Source organism: Cucurbita pepo, chromosome 8 (genome assembly GCF_057944985.1).
Source record: "Cucurbita pepo subsp. pepo isolate OVF chromosome 8, ASM5794498v1, whole genome shotgun sequence".
In the NCBI taxonomy this organism is placed as follows: domain Eukaryota; kingdom Viridiplantae; phylum Streptophyta; class Magnoliopsida; order Cucurbitales; family Cucurbitaceae; genus Cucurbita; species Cucurbita pepo.
This window is the reverse complement of record NC_141805.1, coordinates 8,913,767-8,938,614: the sequence shown is the minus strand read 5'-3', so window position 1 is coordinate 8,938,614 and position 24,848 is coordinate 8,913,767. Positions and strand designations below refer to the sequence as shown.

At 35.6% G+C, this 24,848-nt stretch overlaps 2 protein-coding genes and 15 non-coding genes across 17 annotated transcripts; 16 read left to right on the top strand and 1 right to left on the bottom strand.

Moving 5' to 3' along the window:
- Nucleotides 1-2,046: 2,046 nt before the first annotated feature.
- LOC111800635 (lipid transfer protein EARLI 1) lies at nt 2,047-2,932 on the top strand. The gene has a single exon (XM_023684422.2). It carries the CDS (start codon nt 2,108-2,110, stop codon nt 2,672-2,674), a length of 567 nt encoding a protein of 188 aa, XP_023540190.2. The 5' UTR covers nt 2,047-2,107; the 3' UTR covers nt 2,675-2,932.
- A 6,079-nt stretch (nt 2,933-9,011) lies between these two features.
- LOC111800634 (uncharacterized) lies at nt 9,012-9,991 on the bottom strand. The gene has a single exon (XM_023684421.2). The coding sequence runs from the start codon at nt 9,927-9,929 to the stop codon at nt 9,201-9,203; it is 729 nt and encodes a 242-aa protein (XP_023540189.2). The 5' UTR covers nt 9,930-9,991; the 3' UTR covers nt 9,012-9,200.
- Nucleotides 9,992-13,951: 3,960 nt separating this feature from the next.
- On the top strand, nt 13,952-14,023 carry TRNAW-CCA (transfer RNA tryptophan (anticodon CCA)). The gene has a single exon. It is a non-coding gene; the product is annotated as a tRNA-Trp (tRNA).
- A 243-nt stretch (nt 14,024-14,266) lies between these two features.
- On the top strand, nt 14,267-14,338 carry TRNAW-CCA (transfer RNA tryptophan (anticodon CCA)). Its single transcript has one exon. It is a non-coding gene; the product is annotated as a tRNA-Trp (tRNA).
- A 206-nt stretch (nt 14,339-14,544) lies between these two features.
- TRNAW-CCA (transfer RNA tryptophan (anticodon CCA)) lies at nt 14,545-14,616 on the top strand. Its single transcript has one exon. It is a non-coding gene; the product is annotated as a tRNA-Trp (tRNA).
- A 249-nt stretch (nt 14,617-14,865) lies between these two features.
- TRNAW-CCA (transfer RNA tryptophan (anticodon CCA)) lies at nt 14,866-14,937 on the top strand. The gene has a single exon. It is a non-coding gene; the product is annotated as a tRNA-Trp (tRNA).
- A 163-nt stretch (nt 14,938-15,100) lies between these two features.
- Nucleotides 15,101-15,172, top strand: TRNAW-CCA (transfer RNA tryptophan (anticodon CCA)). The gene has a single exon. It is a non-coding gene; the product is annotated as a tRNA-Trp (tRNA).
- Nucleotides 15,173-15,378: 206 nt separating this feature from the next.
- On the top strand, nt 15,379-15,450 carry TRNAW-CCA (transfer RNA tryptophan (anticodon CCA)). The gene has a single exon. It is a non-coding gene; the product is annotated as a tRNA-Trp (tRNA).
- A 206-nt stretch (nt 15,451-15,656) lies between these two features.
- TRNAW-CCA (transfer RNA tryptophan (anticodon CCA)) lies at nt 15,657-15,728 on the top strand. The gene has a single exon. It is a non-coding gene; the product is annotated as a tRNA-Trp (tRNA).
- Nucleotides 15,729-15,977: 249 nt separating this feature from the next.
- TRNAW-CCA (transfer RNA tryptophan (anticodon CCA)) lies at nt 15,978-16,049 on the top strand. The gene has a single exon. It is a non-coding gene; the product is annotated as a tRNA-Trp (tRNA).
- Nucleotides 16,050-16,212: 163 nt separating this feature from the next.
- TRNAW-CCA (transfer RNA tryptophan (anticodon CCA)) lies at nt 16,213-16,284 on the top strand. The gene has a single exon. It is a non-coding gene; the product is annotated as a tRNA-Trp (tRNA).
- Nucleotides 16,285-16,533: 249 nt separating this feature from the next.
- On the top strand, nt 16,534-16,605 carry TRNAW-CCA (transfer RNA tryptophan (anticodon CCA)). The gene has a single exon. It is a non-coding gene; the product is annotated as a tRNA-Trp (tRNA).
- Nucleotides 16,606-16,768: 163 nt separating this feature from the next.
- On the top strand, nt 16,769-16,840 carry TRNAW-CCA (transfer RNA tryptophan (anticodon CCA)). Its single transcript has one exon. It is a non-coding gene; the product is annotated as a tRNA-Trp (tRNA).
- Nucleotides 16,841-17,046: 206 nt separating this feature from the next.
- On the top strand, nt 17,047-17,118 carry TRNAW-CCA (transfer RNA tryptophan (anticodon CCA)). The gene has a single exon. It is a non-coding gene; the product is annotated as a tRNA-Trp (tRNA).
- Nucleotides 17,119-17,324: 206 nt separating this feature from the next.
- TRNAW-CCA (transfer RNA tryptophan (anticodon CCA)) lies at nt 17,325-17,396 on the top strand. Its single transcript has one exon. It is a non-coding gene; the product is annotated as a tRNA-Trp (tRNA).
- Nucleotides 17,397-17,602: 206 nt separating this feature from the next.
- TRNAW-CCA (transfer RNA tryptophan (anticodon CCA)) lies at nt 17,603-17,674 on the top strand. The gene has a single exon. It is a non-coding gene; the product is annotated as a tRNA-Trp (tRNA).
- Nucleotides 17,675-17,922: 248 nt separating this feature from the next.
- On the top strand, nt 17,923-17,994 carry TRNAW-CCA (transfer RNA tryptophan (anticodon CCA)). Its single transcript has one exon. It is a non-coding gene; the product is annotated as a tRNA-Trp (tRNA).
- Nucleotides 17,995-24,848: the final 6,854 nt, after the last annotated feature.

Sequence of the window (24,848 nt, the reverse complement as noted above, 5' to 3'; positions counted from 1 at the left end):
CGTAGTTTTAAAACATTTATGAAAGATCAAGGAAACTATTTCAACTGATATTTTTATAACAAACATCCAATCAAAGATTAGATCCGTATGAATGGCTGGAAATGTTGAGGAATTCGGTTTAAAATGACATTAAAAAACTAAGAAGCTCCCGTGATATTCATAAGGTTTTTTCTTCAAAGTAGAACTAATCATTGATTAGGCTACGCAAAAGCTTTGGTAGGGACTGAAAACATGTGAAGCTGCAACCACATGGGACCCTTCCCTATTCCTCTCTCGATTTTTGAGCTTTAACCCTAAAATTTGAAGGTTCTGATTGGAAGCTTCTACCAGAAGGGCATTGAGTTTATACTTTGTTCAAATTGTGGATCTTGGAACTCCGATTCTAGGAGAGATCTCAGTTCATCATGCAATAGTGAGTATAGAGTAAAATTTTCTGTTTTGGACTCACAAGACTAGAAAATAGTAAAGGGGAGGAGTAGGGTATTTGTTGGTGGGTTACCTTGTTTAGTTCTCCAGCATAAGACGTTTACGAGTCGTTTGGTGTAATAGTTTCTCGTATACTATAGTTTAGAAGTACAAGTGTTTCGTATGTCGTTTTCTTTCTCTTTTTGTAGAATGTAACACCTAAGTAAAAAAAGGTACATTAATAAACTGAAACTGCATTTGAATGAGAGTGATCTTGATGATAGAACTAAAAGTATGAGATCTCACATTATTTGAAGAGGGGAACGAAACATTCCTTATAAAGATGTGGATACCTCTCCCTAACAGGCATGTTTTAAACCACGAGGCTGACAGTAATACGTAGCTGGCCAAAGCAGACAATATCAGCTAGTAGTAGACTTGGGCAGTTACAAATCATATTAGAGTCAGACACGGGGCGGTGTGCCAGTAAGGACGTTGGGCTCCGAAAGAGAATGGATTGTGAGATCCTATACTGATTAGAGAGCGGAACGAAGCATTCTTGTAAGGAAAAATGAAAAAGAAATAAAGAAAAATGAAAGCAAGAGAAATAGTAGAGATAAATTTTAGAAATAAATAAGTTATAATTAGTTATCAAAACTCACTTTATAAAAAATTAAAAATACAAATAAAAGAGTCATTTCATGTTTTATTTGAAACATAGATAAAATTATTTTTTTTTATTATAAAATGCCTATTTAATATTAAAAAATAATTAAATATAACATAATACTAAAAAATAAGTCTTAGATTTTTTCCACTTAAAAATGTGAGACCACAAATTTTTTTTAAAAAAAGTACATCCTAAATATATTTATATATTTGTTTCTTTTAAAAAAATTCAAACAAAATCAATTATATAACAAAGCTTTCCTTTCCTCTCACACTAAGAGAAAGCAAGAAACTAAAAGATTAGAAAAAATAAACAAAAAAAGAAAAAAAGAAAAGAGATTCTAAATTGAGTGGCTGATAAAACTTTTAGAATTAAATGATTTGGAAAATTATATAAACTTCAAAGTAAAATATGGTTCAAATTAGACAAATAGTTCTTATTTTTAGCAAATGTCCAAATTATTTTTTAGGTAACTATGATTGATCTACCACCTCAAAAGTTCAATAGCAAACACACATGGGTGCATGGCTTTTGTTTTAAGAATCTTTTAAGTACACTATTTACGGTTTAGGTTAGATTGAGTTGATCATATCTTTTGGATCAACCTGAAATTTCAAATTAGTTGGATTGGAGACCCGATCAATTCGAATAGAGTTCACAACCAAACTTCACTCAAATATTCTTATTCTAGTAGTAGGATTGAGTTGAGTTATAATCCTATTTTCGAGTTAGTCCGATTAACATGACAAAAAAAATGTTAACTTGCGGAATTTTTCGATTTTCGAAAAATTTAATCAAATCCAAATCGAAAAAAATCTAACTCAACCTAACTTTTATAATTTCGATTGGATAATCTAAATTGATTGAGATTTTGAGTCATATGAACGCGTAATTAAAATCTTGGTCTTATTTACAAAATAGCCCAATACCCACTTCTTAAACACTATAAAAACCCTCCCATCTCCTCCTCCATCCTCACCTCAAAAAGCCTTCTAGTAGACCAAAGGGATTCATATCTCTAGGTTTTCAAACATGGCTTCATCCAAAACCACCACCTCCATTGCTTTGTTCTTCTCTCTCAACCTTCTCTTCTTTTCCCTAGCCAATGCTTGTGGCTCATGTTCCCACCCTATAAGAAGGCCAAGGCCCCCTCATTCAGGCGGCAGTCCCGGCTCCGGTGGCAGCCCGGGCTCGGGAGGAAGCCCTGGTTCCGGTGGCAGCCCGGGCTCGGGAGGAAGCCCTGGTTCCGGTGGCAGCCCGGGCTCTGGTGGAAGCCCTGGTTCAGGTGGCAGCCCCGGCTCTGGTGGCAGTCCTGGAACAGGTAGTCCAGGTACTGGCGGAGGTACTTGTCCTAGGGACGCACTCAAGATCGGTGTATGTGCTAGAGTGCTAACCCTGGTAAATGCAACCATTGGCACTCCACCAGTAACACCATGCTGCACATTAATTCAAGGGCTAGCGGATCTTGAGGCAGCTGTTTGTCTTTGCACGGCGATCAGAGCAAGTATTTTAGGCATCAATATAAACCTTCCAATTAATCTTAGTCTACTACTTAACGTTTGCAGCAGAAATACTCCTCGTGGATTCCAGTGTCCCTAATTTACTCTTTACAACTTCGGGGGAAATAAGGATGTCATTTTACTTTGCTCAGTATGCATGTCGTTGATTTGGTTGTTTGCAGCTATAAATGTCTAATTTGTGTGCTTGCATGTTTTTCGTTTGTATTAACACTGTTTGTCCCTTTGTGGTTTTAGTCTTCTTGACTAAAATTATCAAATATGTTATGCTCTTGAAAATATTTACAGGTTTAATGTCTATGGAAGATCAAATAATGAGATTGTTTGTAGTTTACCAGTAGAGTTGGAGAAATTTGTTAGATCTATCCAAAATTTCAGATTGCTTGGTTGCAAACCGAAACAATCTGAATAGAATTCACAATCCAACTTAACTCTCTATTTTCAAGTTGGTTTGTCGGGATGTTTTTTTTTTTAATTATCTTAAAAAAAATCCTACTTATCTATGCTATATTACATTACTGCTCAAATATCAAACATTCACAACTCACAGTGCATCATAATCGATAACAAATGTCAAATATTCTTAATATTCACAATATTTTTAGGAATAGAGTAGGGTAGGGTTGGGTTTGGTTAGAACCCTATTTTTATGTCACGACCAAGAAAAACCAACCCACAATCCGACCTGAATTTTTTATTTTTTAAAAATTCAACCCATCCCAAACAAAAATCTAACCCAACTCAACTTTTATAGTTCAGGTTAGATAATCTGGATTGGTCGGATTATTATCGGGTCATATGAATACCCCTACTACAAGCTATAATCTTTTCTAAAGAATGGAAAGTTTAAATCTTCACACTATCCATCTCTCGACATTCATTTTCCTCGTGCATGTTCGTATCTTCTTCCTTTTGATGCGTTCTTAAGGAAACAAACCATCTAGAGAATAACACAAAACTTAATAGTTCACTATTCAAATAATAAAGCTCAAGAACAATGGCTAATTTCATTCTCAAACAACACCTTAGATGTTGATAACAAGTCCTACAATCATCCAAAGCCACAAAATAGATACAAAAAAGTTGGTGGAGGAATCAACAACAAAAAAACTAAAGAGATTATTGTTGATGGGTTGGAGGTTTTAATTAGACACCTTTGTGGTTTCTCTTTATTTGAATCAATGGGGCCATGGGAATTGGCTTTAGAACTGTTCATCCCGTGAGTCTGAGCTGTTTGGTGATTCAGAAATAATGCTGTAATTATTAGCATATGGAAGTAAAATGAATGGGAGTTGCTTGAAATTCGCATCCTCTTGTCTTATCCTTTGAAGATTGTCGTATATCACAATTTAACCATTTGAAGAAGGTTTGGTATTGCAATGTGATGAAGATATGGCCAAATATTTGACAAGCCATAAAGTCAAAAGACAAAACTAGCTAGTACAGATCATTTTCACCTAACAAACAAAGTAACTCTCTCCTAGATCATCGTCAATACTTGTTTAGCTACGAAAGGTTTTAAAATTTTACTCCATTATCTGTCATGTTTGGAGACAAATGTATGAGAATATCTCTAAGTAGTTGAATTGTCATTCTAAGCAACTTCTAGAGAGTGTTTTTACCTCTTAGTTTGTAAAGTTATATCGATTTTCACCAATTTTCTATTATACGTATTACACTAAGAATTCCAACGATTTTTTGAATAATTTAAAGTTGAAATTGGAACCCTTACCAAAATTTTGGTGTAACTTTATGTATTGAGAATTTCTTTACTAATAAGATTATAAGCATGTCCTACGGAAAAAAACGACTATCAATTCAACGATTCAAGATCAACTAGTGGAATTCTCACAAGAAGTAAGAGTTCTTCCCTTAACTAAAATGAAGGGTTGAACGACACATTCAAAAACTAAAGCGCACCAAAGAGAGTACAAAAAAGTAGTTTGACTCAAAAGCGCAAGAAAGAGAAGAACTAAGGTTACTTAATAAAACACAAAAGGCAATATATGAAGGAGAAAAAACAACGAGCAGACTTATTTTACATTTTCACGGAACTACCTACATGACTTATAACTTTGGTTTTGCTCGAAAATCCTCAACATCCTCCTTATATAGTCGATGTAGACTTCGGACCCGAGTAAATTTTAGGGTTTTCTGAAAACATTTTTTTTTTTTAAGTATTTAAAAGTGGAGCAAAAAATTGAAGGGAAAATCGGTGGAACAAACTTTAGATAAAAATAGAGGCACAAACTAGGATGCTTTTTGGAGGTTGAGCGCCCAAGAAGCTGAAAGAAGGAAGCTACAAAGTTGAGTCTATAAAACACCCTAAACCTACGAAGGAAGGAAGAATTTCTTGCATCCTTTCAAAATGTGAAAGTTATAATTGTTCGTATGATATGATAATTTGATCCATTTGAATCATTTAATTCAACAAAATAAGTTTGATCTTCCTATTTGAGTTGGTTTAAATTTTTAGAAAATTGAAAATTCATATGCTTTGTAGATTGACAATTTTTTTTTTACCATCCAAAAATAGAGTTATAATCCAAACAAATCATAACTTGCTATAATTTTTTTAAATAATTAAAAACATAAATCTTTACCTCCCAATCTAAAATGTGAAGTTTATACGAGTTACTCGGAGTCACCAACTTAAATTCATTAACCAGTAAGTTAACTTCAATTTACCAAAACCGAACTAATTTTTACAAACTCAAAAGGAAGATAAACAACTCAAGTAACCCAATATCAAAACCGAAGTAAGTTTATTACCCAACCCAATAAAAGAATGAACCATCTCGTACGACACTAAGTTCTCAACTAAACCAACTACTAAAAGTTAAATACGACTATTTATGTTCTCTTTTCTCGTGTCATCTCCTTTGCATTATCAATAGTGTCATCATCATATTTATCTAGGGAATATATTGGAGAGTTATTGCATAATGCATACTTAGTAAGTAGCTCACACTTAAAAAGAGTCACCAAATAGCAAACAATATCATTTACCATTAGCATGTTTTTGACAGACAAGTTAGACATATAACACATACAAGATGCTCAGTTTACGAATCATACTTATATACGTGTCGTACGCATGTCACATCTATGCCACTTACAAGCTCACTCAGACTTCAATGAATTAATCATATATCGACCCTTGACAATTTTATCTAGGGATTCAATGCTCTCTACGTTGCTCAATAGATTTGTGCATTGCCCCTTGATCGTTTTTACCCAAGGCACGTATTGGCCTTCTTTAGGCGCCCAATACTTGTCTTTTAATCTCGATACTCCTCTTAAATCCAAAAGTGACATAGTGATGGAGTACGATTTGAAAGCCTCCAGTGTTACACTCTCTCAACAAATAATAAATTAAAGGATATTCCAAATATCGAATCTCAAACTAAACAAAGTTATCAAAAACCAATTTTGAACCAATAAAAAATAATTTAATTTTGGGTTTCAAAAATAGTATACAAAAGTATGCGGACATGTGATGAATTTCTTAGACTTCTAAAAGAATTTAGAAAATTATTGAATAGGTTTTGTAGTTGACTCGCTGTAACGTGTAACGGCTCAAGCCCCCCCGCTAGCAGATACTATCCTCTTTAGGCTTTCCTTTTCGGGCTTCCCCTTAAGGTTTTTAAATCGTATTTGTTAGGGAGAGGTTTCCACACCCTTATGAATGTTTCGTTCTTCTCTCCAACCAATGTGGAATCACACAATCCACCATTTTTCAGGGCCCAACGCCTCGCTGGCACTCGTTCTTTTCTCCAATCGATGTGGGACCTCACCAAATCCACCCCCCTTCAAGGCCTAATCAATTGAATGAGCGAGCAAAGTCATGAGGATTCATTCTGGAATACCAAAGACATTTTGGGCTAATTCTATGAATACAACAACTTATTTGATCAATAGAGGATCGTCAGTACCCTTGGAGTTCAAATTGTCAAAAAAAATATGGACTGGAAAAGAACTCAAGTGCTCTCACTTGAGAATTTTTGGCTGCATTACGTATGTTCATGTTGTTCCTGAAAAAAGAGACACGCTTGACATTGAGGCTGTGAAGTGCTACTTCATAGGCGATGATTCTGACATGTTCTGGGACTGATTTTGAAATGACAATAATAGAAAAATCCTGAGACATTGTGACGTGACTTTTGATGAAAATTTCTTGTACAAGGACAAAAAGAAAAAAAGGTTCCGGGACAACGAAACAAGTGGGAGTTGAGGTTCAGTTGCGAAAAAATTCACCTAGTGATGTTATAGCGAGTACTTAACAAACTTCTGAAACTATTGTTGGGGAATTAGAAGTGGATTAAGTGACACCCAAACAAGTGTTGAGAAAGGTCATCCAAAACTATTAGAGTACCATACACGTATGTAATTTCATTAGACTATATATTGTGTTGACTAATGAAGGAGAACCAGAATCCTTGAAGATGTGCTACAGTTGGCGGATATAACCAAGTGGGAGCAAACCATGGATGATGGGATGAGTTGGATGTCTAGACTTCTGAATTTTGTTGCTCTTTCATCTATTGAGGCTGAGTACGTGGTAATAGTTGAAGTTGGAAAGAAGATGATATGGATGACTGACTATCCAGAAGAATTAGGCAAGAAGCAGTGCGAGAAGATTCTTTATACAGATAGTTAGAGTGTCATACAATTTTTGAAGCTCGGGGATCGACGAAAGGGAAGTATCAACAAAGTGTGCAAGAAATCCAGCAGACATGTTGACAAAATTTGTTGATGTTGGAAAATTGAGTTTATCCAAAACCTTAATTGGTATGATGCAGTGAAGATGCTGATGGTCATTGGTTGACTGCTTATTTATAGCTTAGTTAACGGAACTACATATATAGTAAATGACATATAAAATAAATTGTCATCAATAGTAAATAGCTTTATAGTAAAAAACTATGTCCGGTAAAGCTATATATAGTAAAAAGTTGTGTATAGTAGATTGCTAAACGGGCTATATATAATAAACTGAACCATATACATACTCTTGAGTGGTTTGAAGATGTACACTGTATTCTCTATTGGTGTACATACATGAAGTCATCAATACAAATCTTTCCGCCAATATTCTTCCTTGCATTTTCTCTCTTCAATTTCTCTGTGTTCATCTAAATCGAGTGTATGCATTGTTTCCGATTTTAACCTAAAAAGAATTGAACTTAAATCACGTTTGCCAAAGGAAGAATGCAGAAAATCATCAATGAGCTCCTTTTTTAAGATTTGAAAGAGAAAAAGTCCTAATTTTATTAGTGGCTAATTGAAACTGCTTTTTGAGCTTTATCTCGTAGGTTGAGTCAAAATTAAAAAAAAAAAAAAAAGAAAAAAAAAAGAAAAAAAAAAGAAAAAAAAAAAATATATATATATATATATATATTATAAATAAATAAAAAAATCTGACTTTATTATTATTATCATTATTATTATTATTATTTCATGTATGAACTAGCATCTAATTGTAGAATCTTGTTGGTCGATATTTGATCGAGTTTGACTCAGGCCCTCATGGTTTTTTTTTTTTTTTTTCTTTTTTTATTGCAGATGAATTTGATAATTGTTGGAATTTAATTTTGAGGTAAGTAGCTTGGTTTTAGGGTAAAGTTAGATATGTATGAATGATTTATATGATATAATATGTGATTTTGAGGTAAGTAGCTACCTTCATTTTAGGGTAAGGTTGAATATGTATGAATGATATTATATGATATAATATATGATTTTGAGGTAAGTAGCTTGGTTTTAGGATAAGGTTGAATATGTATGAATGATATTATATGATATAATATGTAATTTTGAGGTAAGTAACTTGATTTTAGGGTAAGGTTAATCTGTATGAATGATATAATATGTGAGGATTGTACATCCATTTATAATGTTCTTTGAAAACTTATAGTTACGAGATTTCGTGCATGAATATGAATGAACGACATGTAATATTATGATAGGTACGATAGCAATTAATGAGACTACGATAAATGAGACTTGATTATTCAATGTTAATGCTAACTAGTTCGAGTAAAATCTCACAAGATTACTACTTATACACACGATAATTGGTACAATCTAGTAAAATAAGTTAAATGGTCGCATATCTAAAGAGTTACTTACCGAGTATTTTGTATTTGCATTTGTTTTAGGGTCTCAAACCATTCTCATCTCTATTTTCACTCTTTTTGGTTGTCTTTTTCCGAATTTAAAACAAAAACAAAAAATCAAATAGTTTCTTTTGCTTATCATCAAAGCTTTCCTTTCTTCACAAAAAGGCAAATGAAAGTTTAGTGTAAAATCAAAGTTTATGAGTGCATGTTAGCCAAAAAAACATACCAACTTTGATGATTATAGAGAGAAAAGGATAATCAATTTCAACTCAAAATAGCAAATTTGAGAGAGACATATAATCAGAAAGTGTTCTAAATCATGATCTCATTAGTAAATGAGAAATTATATCAATGACATGCAAAAGCAAAAAACCAAAGGATCAATGCTACAAAAAAGACCCAAAAGTTGTTAATTAAAACCCATCAAACACAACCTACAACAACATTAACAACAGCTAACAATCATTCCAAACTCATAACACATTTCTAAAGTGGAGGACAAACAAAGCCTGGCGGAGGGTTCTTGCCACAAGTGATGAGCGCTTGAAGGGCCAAAGGAATGAATATATTGAGATTCAAAAGCTTAATCCTTAAAGTTGTGCATAGACATATGGCTGCTTCAAGCTCCAACAGCCCTCCAAGCACTGGACAGCATGCATTCTCCACTGGATTCCCTAACCCAATATGCACCAACCCTCCAAGCACATCCACACATAACCCTAGCTTCAATGCATCTATTGGACATGTTGGTTGAGCTGGAGGCGGTGGGTATTGCCCTGAACCTGAACCACCACTTCCTCCGCCTCCTCCTCCACCACCACCACCTCCGCCGCTTGGAGGAGGGCCAGTGTAAGGAGGGTAAGTGGTGGATGGTGGTGAAGGGGTGATCACTGGTGGGGGAATCACAATAGGTGGGTGTTGATGACCTCCCCCACCACCTCCACCTCCACCGCCACCACCTCCTCGACTACCACCTCCCCCACCTCCACCACCTCCTCCACGGCTGCCACCACCGCCGCCGCCTCCGCCTCCACCTCCACCATGGTGGGGTGGATGGTGGGGTTTTGGATGTGGAATTTTAGGGTGGGAAGGGCGGTGGTAGGGCGGGTAAGGAGGGTGGGGCTGGATGCAAGGAGTACAAGCGTAAATTGGAGGCAATGATAAGGCCATGGAGATTAAGAGGATGAAGAACATGGCTGAAGATTTGGAAGCCATGGTTAGGGTTCTTTGGAGATGCAAAAAGTTGATATAAAATTGCACTTTGGAGGGTGGGATGTGTTGGGATTATATAGAGCCGGGATTGTGACTAAGCAACCCGTGAATGATTCCAATCACTAGACCTCTTCAAAATTCTATTCCCATAATTAATTTTTTTTTTTTTAAATTGTGCTATATTTTCACAATAATTATTAAATGGGCTAAATTTTTTGTATGTTCTTTAAAAAAAATATATAAATTGCGATAATTAGAAACGTTTTGTTTTGTATGAAATGCTTGGTAATAATTTCTTGATTCATATTCTTATTATTATTGAAAAACGAACCAAAAATGAGCTTAAATGGGAATGTGGAAGTCATAATTTCTACACAAATTATTATTTTTTAAATATTTAAATTGATTAATAAGCACTAATAACTCCTGTACCATATTAAACTTTGGACGAAAAAATTTCTTATATGAGTTAGAAATCTTTTCCTAACATACGCGTCTTAGGTTAAATTGACGATAATACGTGTAAAGGGTTAAAGTGGACAATATCTGCGAAGCTTATGACGATACGTCACCGCTAAAGCAGATAATATCTACAAGACTGACGATGATGCGAAATGGGTTAAAGCGAACAATATCTACAAAGCTGACCATGATATGTAACATGCCAAAGCAGATGCTATCGCATTTGGTTAGATAATATAGATAAGTTAAATTGGATGGTTATCTCACATTTTGAACATCTGTTGAATACCTTCATCTTTGATTTGAGAACAACTCTTGATTTCCAAGGAGATCAATATCTTTGTTTCAGGGCCAAAGGTGCACATACCCAGTTGGGAAGCAAAATCTAGGGTTTTTATTTTTTGTTTGTGTGCTTTTGATGGTGGAGAAAATAAAAACTTGAAGTTGTTGGAAATTTGCTGGTCAATTGAGAATTCCAAAGACATGTCCGTGAGTTGGGGTCAGTACAATCCGTGAACCATTCTGATATCAGAAACTGTACAAGATTCGCACAGGTTTTCATGCATGCCTTGCCTCCACTTGTTCATCAATCTCTACGTATTCCATAATTCTCTTTCCCACGCACCCTAATTTCAGTACTCGGTGCCATTACAACTCATCACAATCAATATGTTTTACACACAAGCAACCACGTGTTGGGTATAAAAGACAAGGCCTGATGTTTCATATGTATGGCCCTATTCAATTTAGGTTTAATACTAATCTGCTTTATCTTTATCACTTACTTCGAATCTTATTCTACTACTTTCTAATCATTTCGACTATTTAATATTTTTTTCGGTTTAGTTTGTGTTAAATTTGTAGGGTTAACCCAACCAACTAAAAAAAATAGGGTTACAGCTCACCTGAATTCGGCATCTGCGTACTCTAATATTTTCCAACATCTCCTGCGATATGTTCATATTACTGTTTCTCGCTTCTAAGAGTAAAAACTATTTCTACGGACGAATATGAGTTTTTTCAACCGGTTTTGTTCTCACTCACTTATATCATAGAAAAATTTCAAATAGGTCATCCACTGAAAAATTGTTCCAAGCAAAATACGTTTAACTTTGGACTTTCTATGATTGAGCTACCAAAAAGGAATGTGCATCTTCATCTTCTTGGTATTTATAGTACCTTTCAATTCTTTTAAATCCTTTTTAGTCATCATATTTTTGTGATCGTTTTCATTCAAATATGGTCTTAGTTTATTCATCTGTCTCTCCTTTACTTGGGTGTCAAAAATTTTCATTCCAAGTCTCTTTTCTTTTAGACATTAAACACAATTTTTTTATTTACTTAAATTAATTCTTTTAAGCATTTTTTAATTCACGGTCACTCTCATTTCAACGTGATTTCAGTTCATTCATGTACTCTTCTTAGAGTCACAAATTTTGACTCTTGTGGTTAGATATTAAATCTAATTTCTCAATCATCCACTTAAACTAACATTTCTATATTATTGGTTCCCCTCTAAATTATCATGTTGGTCAAGGTTGGTTTAAGAGTTGATTTCAATTTTGTTCTCACAGACATGGCAGTGCCGCACAACTCGGCTTTTGCATGATCTATCCTCATTTTTTGGCCTCGTTCTTTGATCGTGCTTGTCTAGATCTCTCTTGTTCTCAATGTTGTCAATTGTTATAAGTTTTGATTTTATTTGGTTAGGTTATTTGGATTAGATTTGATTGGATTATTTGGATTAGATTTGATTGGTTATTTGAATTAGATTTGATTTGGTTATTTGAATTAGATTTAGTCTCAATAGGAGATTTGATTCTGTAATGCTATATAATGAGAGAGAGTTCTCCCTCCATTCTGGATATCCATTCCAAACAAGTGGTATCGAGATTTGGGAGAGTTTTGGGTGTCACATCGTATTTGTTGAGTGACATATTGGTGAGAGTCTTTGTAGTGTGATAGTGAGGTATTCACTTGTAACACTTGGTTCATTAGTGATTGGTTGCTACCCGTGGATGTAGGAGAACTTCTTCTCTCCGAACCACGTAAATATCTTGGTGTCTCTTTGTGTAATTAATTCCGTTCATTAGTGTTGTGAGTACATTCGTTCCGCTTCCGGCACACAACACTCAATAGTCTCTATCTATTTTTTTTGACATTTCAGTACGAGTCTTTTTCACAAGGTCGAGCATTTGATGTTGGTCTCATGATCGTATGTTAATTTTTTTCGCAAATTTCAGTCAAAGTTCGAGTGAGTTATTCTTTGAGTGAGCAGATGGTTCTTCCAATGAGATTTTTGTGACAAGCTCCACTTAACAAAAGAAATTATTTGTGAACATCTTAGGAGAATTGCTAGTGGAGTAAGCTTAGGAAAAATGTTAGTGTTTTGTCTCCCGTCTTCCCAACAAAAAGAATGGAAAAGTAGAGTGATTAAGATTCTCACTTCAAAAAAAAAAAAAAAAAAACTTTTTTCTCAAATGGTTCTTTTTCGGTCTACTTTGATCAAGGGTCAAAACCAACATCTAGTATCAACGCTAGGATGTTGAAACAAATTTTGTTGCTACATAAAGTCATCGGAGAAGATGTGACAACAATAAAAAGCAGAAAGGAGGAGAGTGTAATGCTCCACTAAGAGTTACCTACGAGCAGTAGCTGTGCAGCAAGGTCGATAAAGATATGTGTTATTCTACAAACACAAGGCGTGTGGGACACCATCCAATATGGTAACGACATCTAGAAGCATAATGAGACGATGACTCTTATTGCATATACCAAGCAATCCTCGAGGACTTCCTTCTCATGTCGAAAAAAGAAGGAATCGACAAAGACAGCGTGAGAGATGCTACAAACAATGCATGTAGGTGTGGGTTCAAGAAAACAAAAGTGCAAATCTTGAAGAGCGATTTCAAGAATTTCTGCATGAAGGAATGTGAATCGGTAGATGACTTTGCCATGAAGTTGACAATTATTATCACTGACATCCATTCGTTAGACAAAAAGGTGGAAGAGATCTCCATTGTAAAAAATCTTTAGAGTCGTTCTTCAGAGATTCATGCATATCATTATCTCTGTCGAGCATTTTGGTGACCTTAAAGATAGATCTGTGATGTTACGGGCACCCGCAAGATTTGTGGTGTTACTGTGTGGAATAGTGCGTGAATTCCACCCACAATATCTGTGATGTATCTTGGGATCCATGGTAGAGTCGTAGAGTCGTTCCGTTAAATATCTTGGGATCCATGGCGCAATGGTAGAGTCGTAGAGTCGTTCCGTTAAATATCATGGGATCCATGGCGCAATGGTAGCACGTCTGACTCCAGATTAGAAGGTTGCATGTTTGATTCACGTTGGGTTCAATTTTACTATTGTCTAGTTTTAATTGTCCAGTTTTAATCCTATATTAAAAACTATGTTCAAGTTCAATTCCACTAAAGCAATCCGGGTCCTGTGGAGCAACGTGTGAATGACACTTTCAAAATCTGTGATCTGTTGAGGAGTCGTTCCGTTAAATATCATGGGATCCATGGCGCAATGGTAGAGCCGTTCCGTTAAATATCATGGGATCCATGGCGCAATGGTAGCGCGTCTGACTCCAGATCAGAAGGTTGCGTGTTCGATTCACGTTGGGTTCAATTTACTATTGTCTAAAATTTACTATTGTCTAGTTTAAATCCTATATTAAAAACTATGTTCAATTCCACTAAAGCAATCGGGGTCCTGTGGAGCAACGTGTGAATGACACTTTCAAAATCTGTGATCTGTTGAGGAGTCGTTCCGTTAAATATCATGGGATCCATGGCGCAATGGTAGAGCCGTTCCGTTAAATATCATGGGATCCATGGCGCAATGGTAGAGCCGTTCCGTTAAATATCATGGGATCCATGGCGCAATGGTAGCGCGTCTGGCTCCAGATCAGAAGGTTGCGTGTTCGATTCACGTTGGGTTCAATTTACTATTGTCTAAAATTTACTATTGTCTAGTTTTAATCCTATATTAAAAACTATGTTCAAGTTCAATTCCACTAAAGCAATCGGGGTCCTGTGGAGCAACGTGTGAATGACACTTTCAAAATTTGTGATCTGTTGAGGAGTCGTTCCGTTAAATATCATGGGATCCATGGCACAATGGTAGAGCCGTTCCGTTAAATATCATGGGATCCATGGCGCAATGGTAGCGCGTCTGGCTCCAGATCAGAAGGTTGCGTGTTCGATTCACGTTGGGTTCAATTTACTATTGTCTAAAATTTACTATTGTCTAGTTTTAATCCTATATTAAAAACTATGTTCAAGTTCAATTCCACTAAAGCAATCGGGGTCCTGTGGAGCAACGTGTGAATGACACTTTCAAAATTTGTGATCTGTTGAGGAGTCGTTCCGTTAAATATCATGGGATCCATGGCACAATGGTAGAGCCGTTCCGTTAAATATCATGGGATCCATAGCACAATGGTAGAGCCGTTCCGTTAAATATCATGGGATCCATGGCGCAATGGTAGCGCGTCTGGCTCCAGATCAGAAGGTTGCGTGTTCGATTCACGTTGGGTTCAATTTACTATTGTCTAAAATTTACTATTGTCTAGTTTTAATCCTATATTAAAAACTATGTTCAAGTTCAATTCCACTAAAGCAATCGGGGTCCTGTGGAGCAACGTGTGAATGACACTTTCAAAATTTGTGATCTGTTGAGGAGCCGTTCCGTTAAATATCATGGGATCCATGGCGCAATGGTAGCGCGTCTGACTCCAGATCAGAAGGTTGCGTGTTCGATTCACGTTGGGTTCAATTTACTATTGTCTAAAATTTACTATTGTCTAGTTTTAATCCTATATTAAAAACTATGTTCAAGTTCAATTCCACTAAAGCAATCGGGGTCCTGTGGAGCAACGTGTGAATGACACTTTCAAAATTTGTGATCTGTTGAGGAGTCGTTCCGTTAAATATCATGGGATCCATGGCACAATGGTAGAGCCGTTCCGTTAAATATCATGGGATCCATGGCGCAATGGTAGCGCGTCTGGCTCCAGATCAGAAGGTTGCGTGTTCGATTCACGTTGGGTTCAATTTACTATTGTCTAAAATTTACTATTGTCTAGTTTTAATCCTATATTAAAAACTATGTTCAAGTTCAATTCCACTAAAGCAATCGGGGTCCTGTGGAGCAACGTGTGAATGACACTTTCAAAATTTGTGATCTGTTGAGGAGTCGTTCCGTTAAATATCATGGGATCCATGGCACAATGGTAGAGCCGTTCCGTTAAATATCATGGGATCCATGGCGCAATGGTAGCGCGTCTGGCTCCAGATCAGAAGGTTGCGTGTTCGATTCACGTTGGGTTCAATTTACTATTGTCTAAAATTTACTATTGTCTAGTTTTAATCCTATATTAAAAACTATGTTCAAGTTCAATTCCACTAAAGCAATCGGGGTCCTGTGGAGCAACGTGTGAATGACACTTTCAAAATTTGTGATCTGTTGAGGAGTCGTTCCGTTAAATATCATGGGATCCATGGCACAATGGTAGAGCCGTTCCGTTAAATATCATGGGATCCATAGCACAATGGTAGAGCCGTTCCGTTAAATATCATGGGATCCATGGCGCAATGGTAGCGCGTCTGGCTCCAGATCAGAAGGTTGCGTGTTCGATTCACGTTGGGTTCAATTTACTATTGTCTAAAATTTACTATTGTCTAGTTTTAATCCTATATTAAAAACTATGTTCAAGTTCAATTCCACTAAAGCAATCGGGGTCCTGTGGAGCAACGTGTGAATGACACTTTCAAAATTTGTGATCTGTTGAGGAGCCGTTCCGTTAAATATCATGGGATCCATGGCGCAATGGTAGCGCGTCTGGCTCCAGATCAGAAGGTTGCGTGTTCGATTCACGTTGGGTTCAATTTACTATTGTCTAAAATTTACTATTGTCTAGTTTTAATCCTATATTAAAAACTATGTTCAAGTTCAATTCCACTAAAGCAATCGGGGTCCTGTGGAGCAACGTGTGAATGACACTTTCAAAATTTGTGATCTGTTGAGGAGTCGTTCCGTTAAATATCATGGGATCCATGGCACAATGGTAGAGCCGTTCCGTTAAATATCATGGGATCCATAGCACAATGGTAGAGCCGTTCCGTTAAATATCATGGGATCCATGGCGCAATGGTAGCGCGTCTGGCTCCAGATCAGAAGGTTGCGTGTTCGATTCACGTTGGGTTCAATTTACTATTGTCTAAAATTTACTATTGTCTAGTTTTAATCCTATATTAAAAACTATGTTCAAGTTCAATTCCACTAAAGCAATCGGGGTCCTGTGGAGCAACGTGTGAATGACACTTTCAAAATTTGTGATCTGTTGAGGAGCCGTTCCGTTAAATATCATGGGATCCATGGCGCAATGGTACCGCGTCTGACTCCAGATCAGAAGGTTGCGTGTTCGATTCACGTTGGGTTCAATTTACTATTGTCTAAAATTTACTATTGTCTAGTTTTAATCCTATATTAAAAACTATGTTCAAGTTCAATTCCACTAAAGCAATCGGGGTCCTGTGGAGCAACGTGTGAATGACACTTTCAAAATTTGTGATCTGTTGAGGAGTCGTTCCGTTAAATATCATGGGATCCATGGCACAATGGTAGAGCCGTTCCGTTAAATATCATGGGATCCATGGCGCAATGGTAGCGCGTCTGGCTCCAGATCAGAAGGTTGCGTGTTCGATTCACGTTGGCTTCAATTTACTATTGTCTAAAATTTACTATTGTCTAGTTTTAATCCTATATTAAAAACTATGTTCAAGTTCAATTCCACTAAAGCAATCGGGGTCCTGTGGAGCAACGTGTGAATGACACTTTCAAAATTTGTGATCTGTTGAGGAGTCGTTCCGTTAAATATCATGGGATCCATGGCACAATGGTAGAGCCGTTCCGTTAAATATCATGGGATCCATGGCGCAATGGTAGCGCGTCTGGCTCCAGATCAGAAGGTTGCGTGTTCGATTCACGTTGGCTTCAATTTACTATTGTCTAAAATTTACTATTGTCTAGTTTTAATCCTATATTAAAAACTATGTTCAAGTTCAATTCCACTAAAGCAATCGGGGTCCTGTGGAGCAACGTGTGAATGACACTTTCAAAATTTGTGATCTGTTGAGGAGTCGTTCCGTTAAATATCATGGGATCCATGGCACAATGGTAGAGCCGTTCCGTTAAATATCATGGGATCCATGGCGCAATGGTAGCGCGTCTGGCTCCAGATCAGAAGGTTGCGTGTTCGATTCACGTTGGGTTCAATTTACTATTGTCTAAAATTTACTATTGTCTAGTTTTAATCCTATATTAAAAACTATGTTCAAGTTCAATTCCACTAAAGCAATCGGGGTCCTGTGGAGTCGTTCCGTTAAATATCATGGGATCCATGGCACAATGGTAGAGCCGTTCCGTTAAATATCATGGGATCCATGGCACAATGGTAGAGCCGTTCCGTTAAATATCATGGGATCCATGGCACAATGGTAGAGCCGTTCCGTTAAATATCATGGGATCCATGGCACAATGGTAGCGCGTCTGGCTCCAGATCAGAAGGTTGCGTGTTCGATTCACGTTGGGTTCAATTTACTATTGTCTAAAATTTACTATTGTCTAGTTTTAATCCTATATTAAAAACTATGTTCAATTCCACTAAAGCAATAGGGTGATGCGGAGGTCTGAGTTCCTGTCTTTGCATCAATTTTCGTACTCTAAATGTAGCTAGATCTTTTCTATTTCTGTTACAGGTTCCACTTAATTTCGTACTCTAAATGTAGCTAGATCTTTTCTATTTCTGTTACAGGTTCCACTTAATTTCGTACTCTAAATGTAGCTAGATCTTTTCTATTTCTGTTACAGGTTCCACTTAATTTCGTACTCTAAATGTAGCTAGATCTTTTCTATTTCTGTTACAGGTTCCACTTAATTTCGTACTCTAAATGTAGCTAGATCTTTTCTATTTCTGTTACAGGTTCCACTTAATTTCGTACTCTAAATGTAGCTAGATCTTTTCTATTTCTGTTACAGGTTCCACTTAATTTTATGGGAGAGTGCATTTTAACTAAGGTTCCACTTAATTTTATGGGAGAGTGCATTTTAACTAAGGTTCCACTTAATTTTATGGGAGAGTGCATTTTAACTAAGGTTCCACTTAATTTTATGGGAGAGTGCATTTTAACTAAGGTTTATCTTATAAATAGAATACCATCACCATTTTTATCTAACAATACACCCTTTGAAGCACTCTACAAACGACCACCTATATTTCATCATCTTAAAGTTTTTTTGCTATAAATGTTATGCAACTATAGTACATTCTAACTAAAAATTTGAACCTCGAGCAATTCATTGTGTTTTCGTCGGATATCCTAGTGGTCACAAAAGAAGTTGTATGACATACAATCTCACAAATCCTTTATCAGTCATGATGTTCAATTTTGTGGAGATGATTTTCCTTTTTCATCAGCTTCACAAACTTTCACATTAGCTCCTTCAACTCCCATTTTACCACTCATTGATTCAATCATATACTCAAACATCCATTTTTCTCATATTTCTTCATCTCCTCCACCTTCTATTCATTCTCCAGATTCACCCACTAATTCTAATCCTATCTCACATGACACATCAGTTCCACTCCGACGTTCTACTCCTACCAAACAGTCTCCAGCTTGGCTTAATGATTATAAGATGTCTTCTGCACTCAATCATTTAACCTCTAGCTCAAGTCCCAGCACTGGTACAATGTATCTCTTTCATCATTATCTTTCATTCTCTCGTTTTTCTCCTACTCAACGTACTTTTCTAGCTCTTATTACAACCTATACATAACTTAAAACCTACGATGAGGCAATTGGCGACCCATTATGGCAGCAGGCTATGAATGCTGAAATTGCAGCTTTGGAACATAATCACACTTGGTCTCTCGTTCCTCTACCACCTAGTCATAAAGCTATCGGTTGTTGTTGGGTGTACAAGCTGTTGAACATTATAAAGTTCGACTGGTATCAAAGGGATACACTCAGGTTGAAGGTATTGATTACAAAGAGACATTTTCTCCTGCAGCAAAACTTACTACACTTCGTTGCTAAAAAATGATTCCCTCATTAGTTGAATGTTCAAAATTTCTTTCTTCATGGTAATCTAGACGAGGAAGTCTACATGTATTTACCACCAAGTCTTCGCCGACAAGGGAGAATTCAGTATGTCGGCTACATAAATCTCTTTATGAGTTAAAAGAGGTTTCTCTCAATTGGTTCTCCATATTCTCTACCACTATACAAAATGCAGGCTACATTCAGTCAAAAGCAGGTTACTCCTTATTTACTAAGAGTACAGGTATTTCTTTCACTGCAGCTCTTATCTATGTTGATGATATTGTGTTGACAGGCAATGATCTCAAAGAAATTCAACATCTCAAGACTTGTTTACTCAAAAAATTAATTATCAAAGATTTAGGGACTCTGAAATATTTTCTAGGCATTGAATTTTCTCAATCTACAAAATGAATTTTTATGTCTCAAAAGAGTATGCTTTAGACATTATTCAAGACACAGGTTTTACAAAAGCACGTCCAGGAAAATTTCATATAGAGCAAAATCTAAAACTTTTTTTAACAGAAGAAGAGAAGTTGAATGATCCAAGCAAATACAAACAGTTGATTGACAGATTAATATATTTAATTGTTACTAGGTGTGACATAGTGTATTCAGTTTGTATGCTTAGTCAATTTATGTATGAACCAAGAAAATCACATTGGGAGGCAACTCTTCGAGTTCTGAGATACATCAAAGGTACACATGGTCAAGGACATCTACTACCATCTAAAAACAACTTGAGTGATTATGACTGGGGTAGTTGTTGAACTTACAAACGATCTATTTCTGGTTACTACATCTTCTTGGAAAATTCAATTATTTCTTGGAAATATAAAAAACAAAACAATGGTCCCTATCATCATTAGAATTCGAGTATTGAGCTATAAAAAATACTTGTTTAGGGTTAAATTGACTAAGATACATTTTTCAAGACTTGAAAGTTTTGTCTGAACCAGCTTTGTTGTATTGTGATAATCAAGCAACATTGCATATAACAGCCAATCCAATTTTTCACGAACGTACGAAGCACATTGAAATAGATTATCATATAGTTTGAGAAAAGTTACAAGCTGAAATCATCAAACCATGATATGTTTCGACTAAAATGCAATTGACAGATGTTTTCAATAAAGTTTGGGAAGACAACAATTTGATTTTATAAAGGACAAGTTGGGTGTGATTGATGAAGATATTTGTGGAATATATTTTGTTGCATAATAATTAGTTGTTGAATATATTTTATACCGTTGTAAAATTCTGTATTCTTTTTCCTTATTTGTAGGAGTTTGTTGGTAATATATTTTATCTCATTCTTAGGAATTGGTTGGGAGTATATTTTATCTTATTTTTAGGAGTTTAGTTGGTAGCATATTTTATCTTATTTTTAGGAGTTCGTTGGTAGCATATTTTATCTTATTTTGAGAAGTTGGTTACTAGTATATTTTCATTTATTTCTAAAAGTTAGTTTGTAGCTTGTATCATGTTTAAAAAAAGATCGTATTTTTCGAGTGAACATTAATGATGATCGTATTTTCGATCTCATTTATATTTCTCATTTTGAACGGTTGAAGACAAACCAACAGATATCTAGCCTTCAAGTAAAGAAATATTTTGAGTGACTCTTATAGGTCATTGTTGGGTAAGCTTCGAGTCTCAATGTGCTTAAAAAATTTCAATTAGAAATTGTATATGTACTTAATGGCGAGGATGTTTTTGGGGGAAACTAGTTCTATTTTAAACTATCTTTTAAGGTAAGTAACCTTATTAGAATCATGGGTACACAAAATTTGGAATGTATGTTTGGTTAGTTGTACGTTATCTACCATGATATTATTAGATGATCTATTAACGATACATCATGTTTTCTTAAATATGTGGTTTGCTTAATTGTGTTGTCAATCATAGTATGTTGAGACATCCAATTACAGAATAAATAAGTGGTGCATGATAGAGTTATATCATGTTAATTTACCTTTCCCTACGTACCTTGAGAAAGGTCTAGTTTTGGTAAAGAAAAACTCACCAACCAATCTTTTATGGTGTTTGGTCTTATAGGAATGCACAAATATGCACGATAGCTAGTGATCTATAATGTTTTTCATGCGATACTATGTTGAGATACGCCTAATGCGATAGTGTTGTCAACTAACATCTAGTGTGTTTTGTCTTACATGGCTGACTCACACACGCACTATCAATAGTTGGTACAATTTAGGAATGGATAAATTATGATCTAGACATAATTTTTTATGTTTTCAGTTAAAATCTTTGTGTGTATGTATGTATGTATTATTAGGATTGTTTCTGTTTATTTTTTGCTCTGCTGACACTCCTTCCCTTATTGAAGAGTGCTCGCCTTCGAGTAGTTCAATTACCGGATGAACTCTCCTGTTTCAAATCAATCTTCGTACGTTTTGTGATACCCAAGAATTCATCTAGATTTTCAGCTCTTAGTTGATTATTGCAAGTTTATAAGCATATGGATATAATATTTATTCAATTTTTACTATTTATGCTTAATCTATTATAATTAACTTTGAATTGGTCAATATGTAATGATCTCACTCTCTAAGACTATGCTAGAGTAATTACTATATAGAAGAATAAAGAAAAAATGTTATGCTCCGTAAGTACATGATCGACAAGACTCAAGTGATATATTATGAGCCTTTGACGTTAGACAAAAGCTTGAAAAGTAAAAAGATTCGTATAGATTTTAGCTCGATAAATAAAGGCGTTGTGCATTAGAGAGAATATTTATCACATGAAAATGGTAGGACAAAATGATGGAGAGGTGACTCGAGTTATTCCTAAGTTTAATGTGTGTTATTTCTCAATCTCCATACCATATTCTCCTCATTTCTTTATGTTCATCCCATCCTTTCTTTATCTCTAGCTAGCGCCAATTTGGAGAATAAGAGGGAATAAGAAGAAGAAAGAAGAAAAAGAAAGAAGGTGGAGGAAGCCGATTTGGAGTTAGCTTCGAAACTAGATCTCGATGAGTAGGATCAAACAAACATCAACTCAGGAAATTTAGTAGACGCGGCACATGTCATGATTATGACGGTTAGCATGTGTTATGTGATGTTATGCTATGTTATAAATTATGCTATGTTGTGTTATGTCATGTTATAAGTTATGCTATAATATGATTATGCATGTTGTGGAATTATATTTATGATATCGATGATATATGATGCATAAACCTCCATACACCAAGCCATGTAAATTATGTTTAAGTATGGAAGATATGAAAACTATTACATATGTACGTCTCATAGGCTTGTTATGACATGAATGAATGGAGGTATGCTTGAATCATAGACCTATGTAATGATTTTAAGATATGGGGACCTGATGCATTTATGTATGTCATATGCGAGATACTTCCCCGTTATGATTAGTACAGACATGTACCTTACGATATCTATGTTCGCAATGATATTATGTGAGTTCTTTCTCTTTGTCAACTAACCTCTAGCATGTACTAACTCGATGAATCAGGTCTAGGGGAGTATATATACGAGCCCGCCTAGTGGGCCCATGTGCGCGTGTGGGCCATATTTAGGAAAGTACTACACATCTAACATTGCCCAGACTGAAAAGCGAAGCCTAAAGCCATGTCACGATGTTTTTATGAAAGGAGAGGTCCCACCATATTACATTTGATTGCATTTTTTTACTCCAATAGTGGGGTTACTAATTGAGTATTTCTTAAAATACTTAATGTCGCATGTTACTCTTATTTTTTAGGTAAAGGTAAGGCGCCCTTATATGGATGACAATGTCGCAGTGAAAGCCATGGGACTGAAACTAGGGTAGTTGCACTCATATGGTTTTAGTAGCCCTTAGGTTAGATCACGACATCGCCTTATATTTTTTTTTCATCTCATTTAAATTCACGTTAGCTATTTTCTACTATATTGTTCATAACAATATTGTTTTAATGAATTTATTATGAACGTTTAAGTCCATGATATCGTTTATAAAATACTTTCATAGACTTTTTCGCATGTATTAAACATGTCAAGCATGTAGTGGCGTCTTTATTTGATTAGGAAAAATAGTGTTGTTATATGAATGCTATGTATCATTTCGATTTAATATTGTGTAGATTTAGCTACTTATATATTAGATAACAGATCATGTCTTGAAGACGTGAAAAAGAATGTTCATCTGCTAGAGGATGAGGTAGGGTTAGGAGTCTGACTTGGGAAGCTTTGGTAAGTCATATAGGCCTAGCCTTGTCACTACCTAGAATACCACCCCATTGACGCCTCTAATAGGTCAATCCCTACTACGACTGCCCTAATGTGGGAGGCCTTTCATGCAATAGTATAAACTATGACAACCAATTAACCATTGTAGGCAACCAACAACCCTAAGACATGCAAAAGATGAAATACTTTTAAAATTGTATGAGAAATGACCATCCTATCTTCAATAGGACCTCTGAGGTTCTAATCATAGTAGAGTTTTGACTATCATGGATGGAGATGATAATTTGTATGATAAAGAGTTTAGATGACCATAAGGTATCTTATATATCGTTCATGATGCACAAATGTGGTGGCAGTCAACGGTAGATATCTCTGGTGGTTAGTTTTCATCACCATTCCCGCCGAGGTTTAACCTTTAGTCTCAAATTAATGTTTCAGCCCATTTGTATCACCTAATCTTCATGCATTAAGGCGTTTCCTTGGCAGAATTGTGAACCAACCCTTCTTGTCCGACTAAAATTTCGAATATACTATGATATGATTATGTCATGTCATGGAACTATGTTGTGATATCAATGTTACATGATGCATGAACCTCCATATGCTACGCTACATAAATTACAATATCATGTACATTGTGATATTATGCACGCTTCTTTCTCTCCATAGCTTTTGCCGGGGTGAATGTAAGCTAGCCCGACAAGAAGACCTAGAGGATACTTATACAAGTATGCTAGGTGGATCTATGTGTACGTGTGGGCTGTGTGTAAAGAAATAATACACATTCAACTTTGTCCGCAACAGTGTGGTTATGTACTTTTAAATTCTCAAAAAATTATTGCCAAATCGAGGCACCTTAGTGAACCAGGTATTATTCATTATCTTTTTCAAAATTAAAATTAAAGTTCGACCATATTTGTTCGAACTAAAAATAAATAAACAAATAAAAGAAAAATGTAGGAATTATATCTACCATTTGCTTTCTATTGACCTTGATGAAGAGTATTGACAGGACCATTTTATTATTTTTTTTCTCAATATCTAATAATGTCAAATAAATCAACTTTTTAATTATATTGTATAAAAATTGACCCACCTTATATTAAAAATATATATCAATG

Excerpts from the sequence above, each read along its gene's own strand:
- LOC111800635 (XM_023684422.2), top strand. The coding sequence starts at position 2,108 with ATGGCTTCATCCAAAACCACCACCTCCATTGCTTTGTTCTTCTCTCTC.
- LOC111800634 (XM_023684421.2), bottom strand. The coding sequence starts at position 9,929 with ATGGCTTCCAAATCTTCAGCCATGTTCTTCATCCTCTTAATCTCCATG.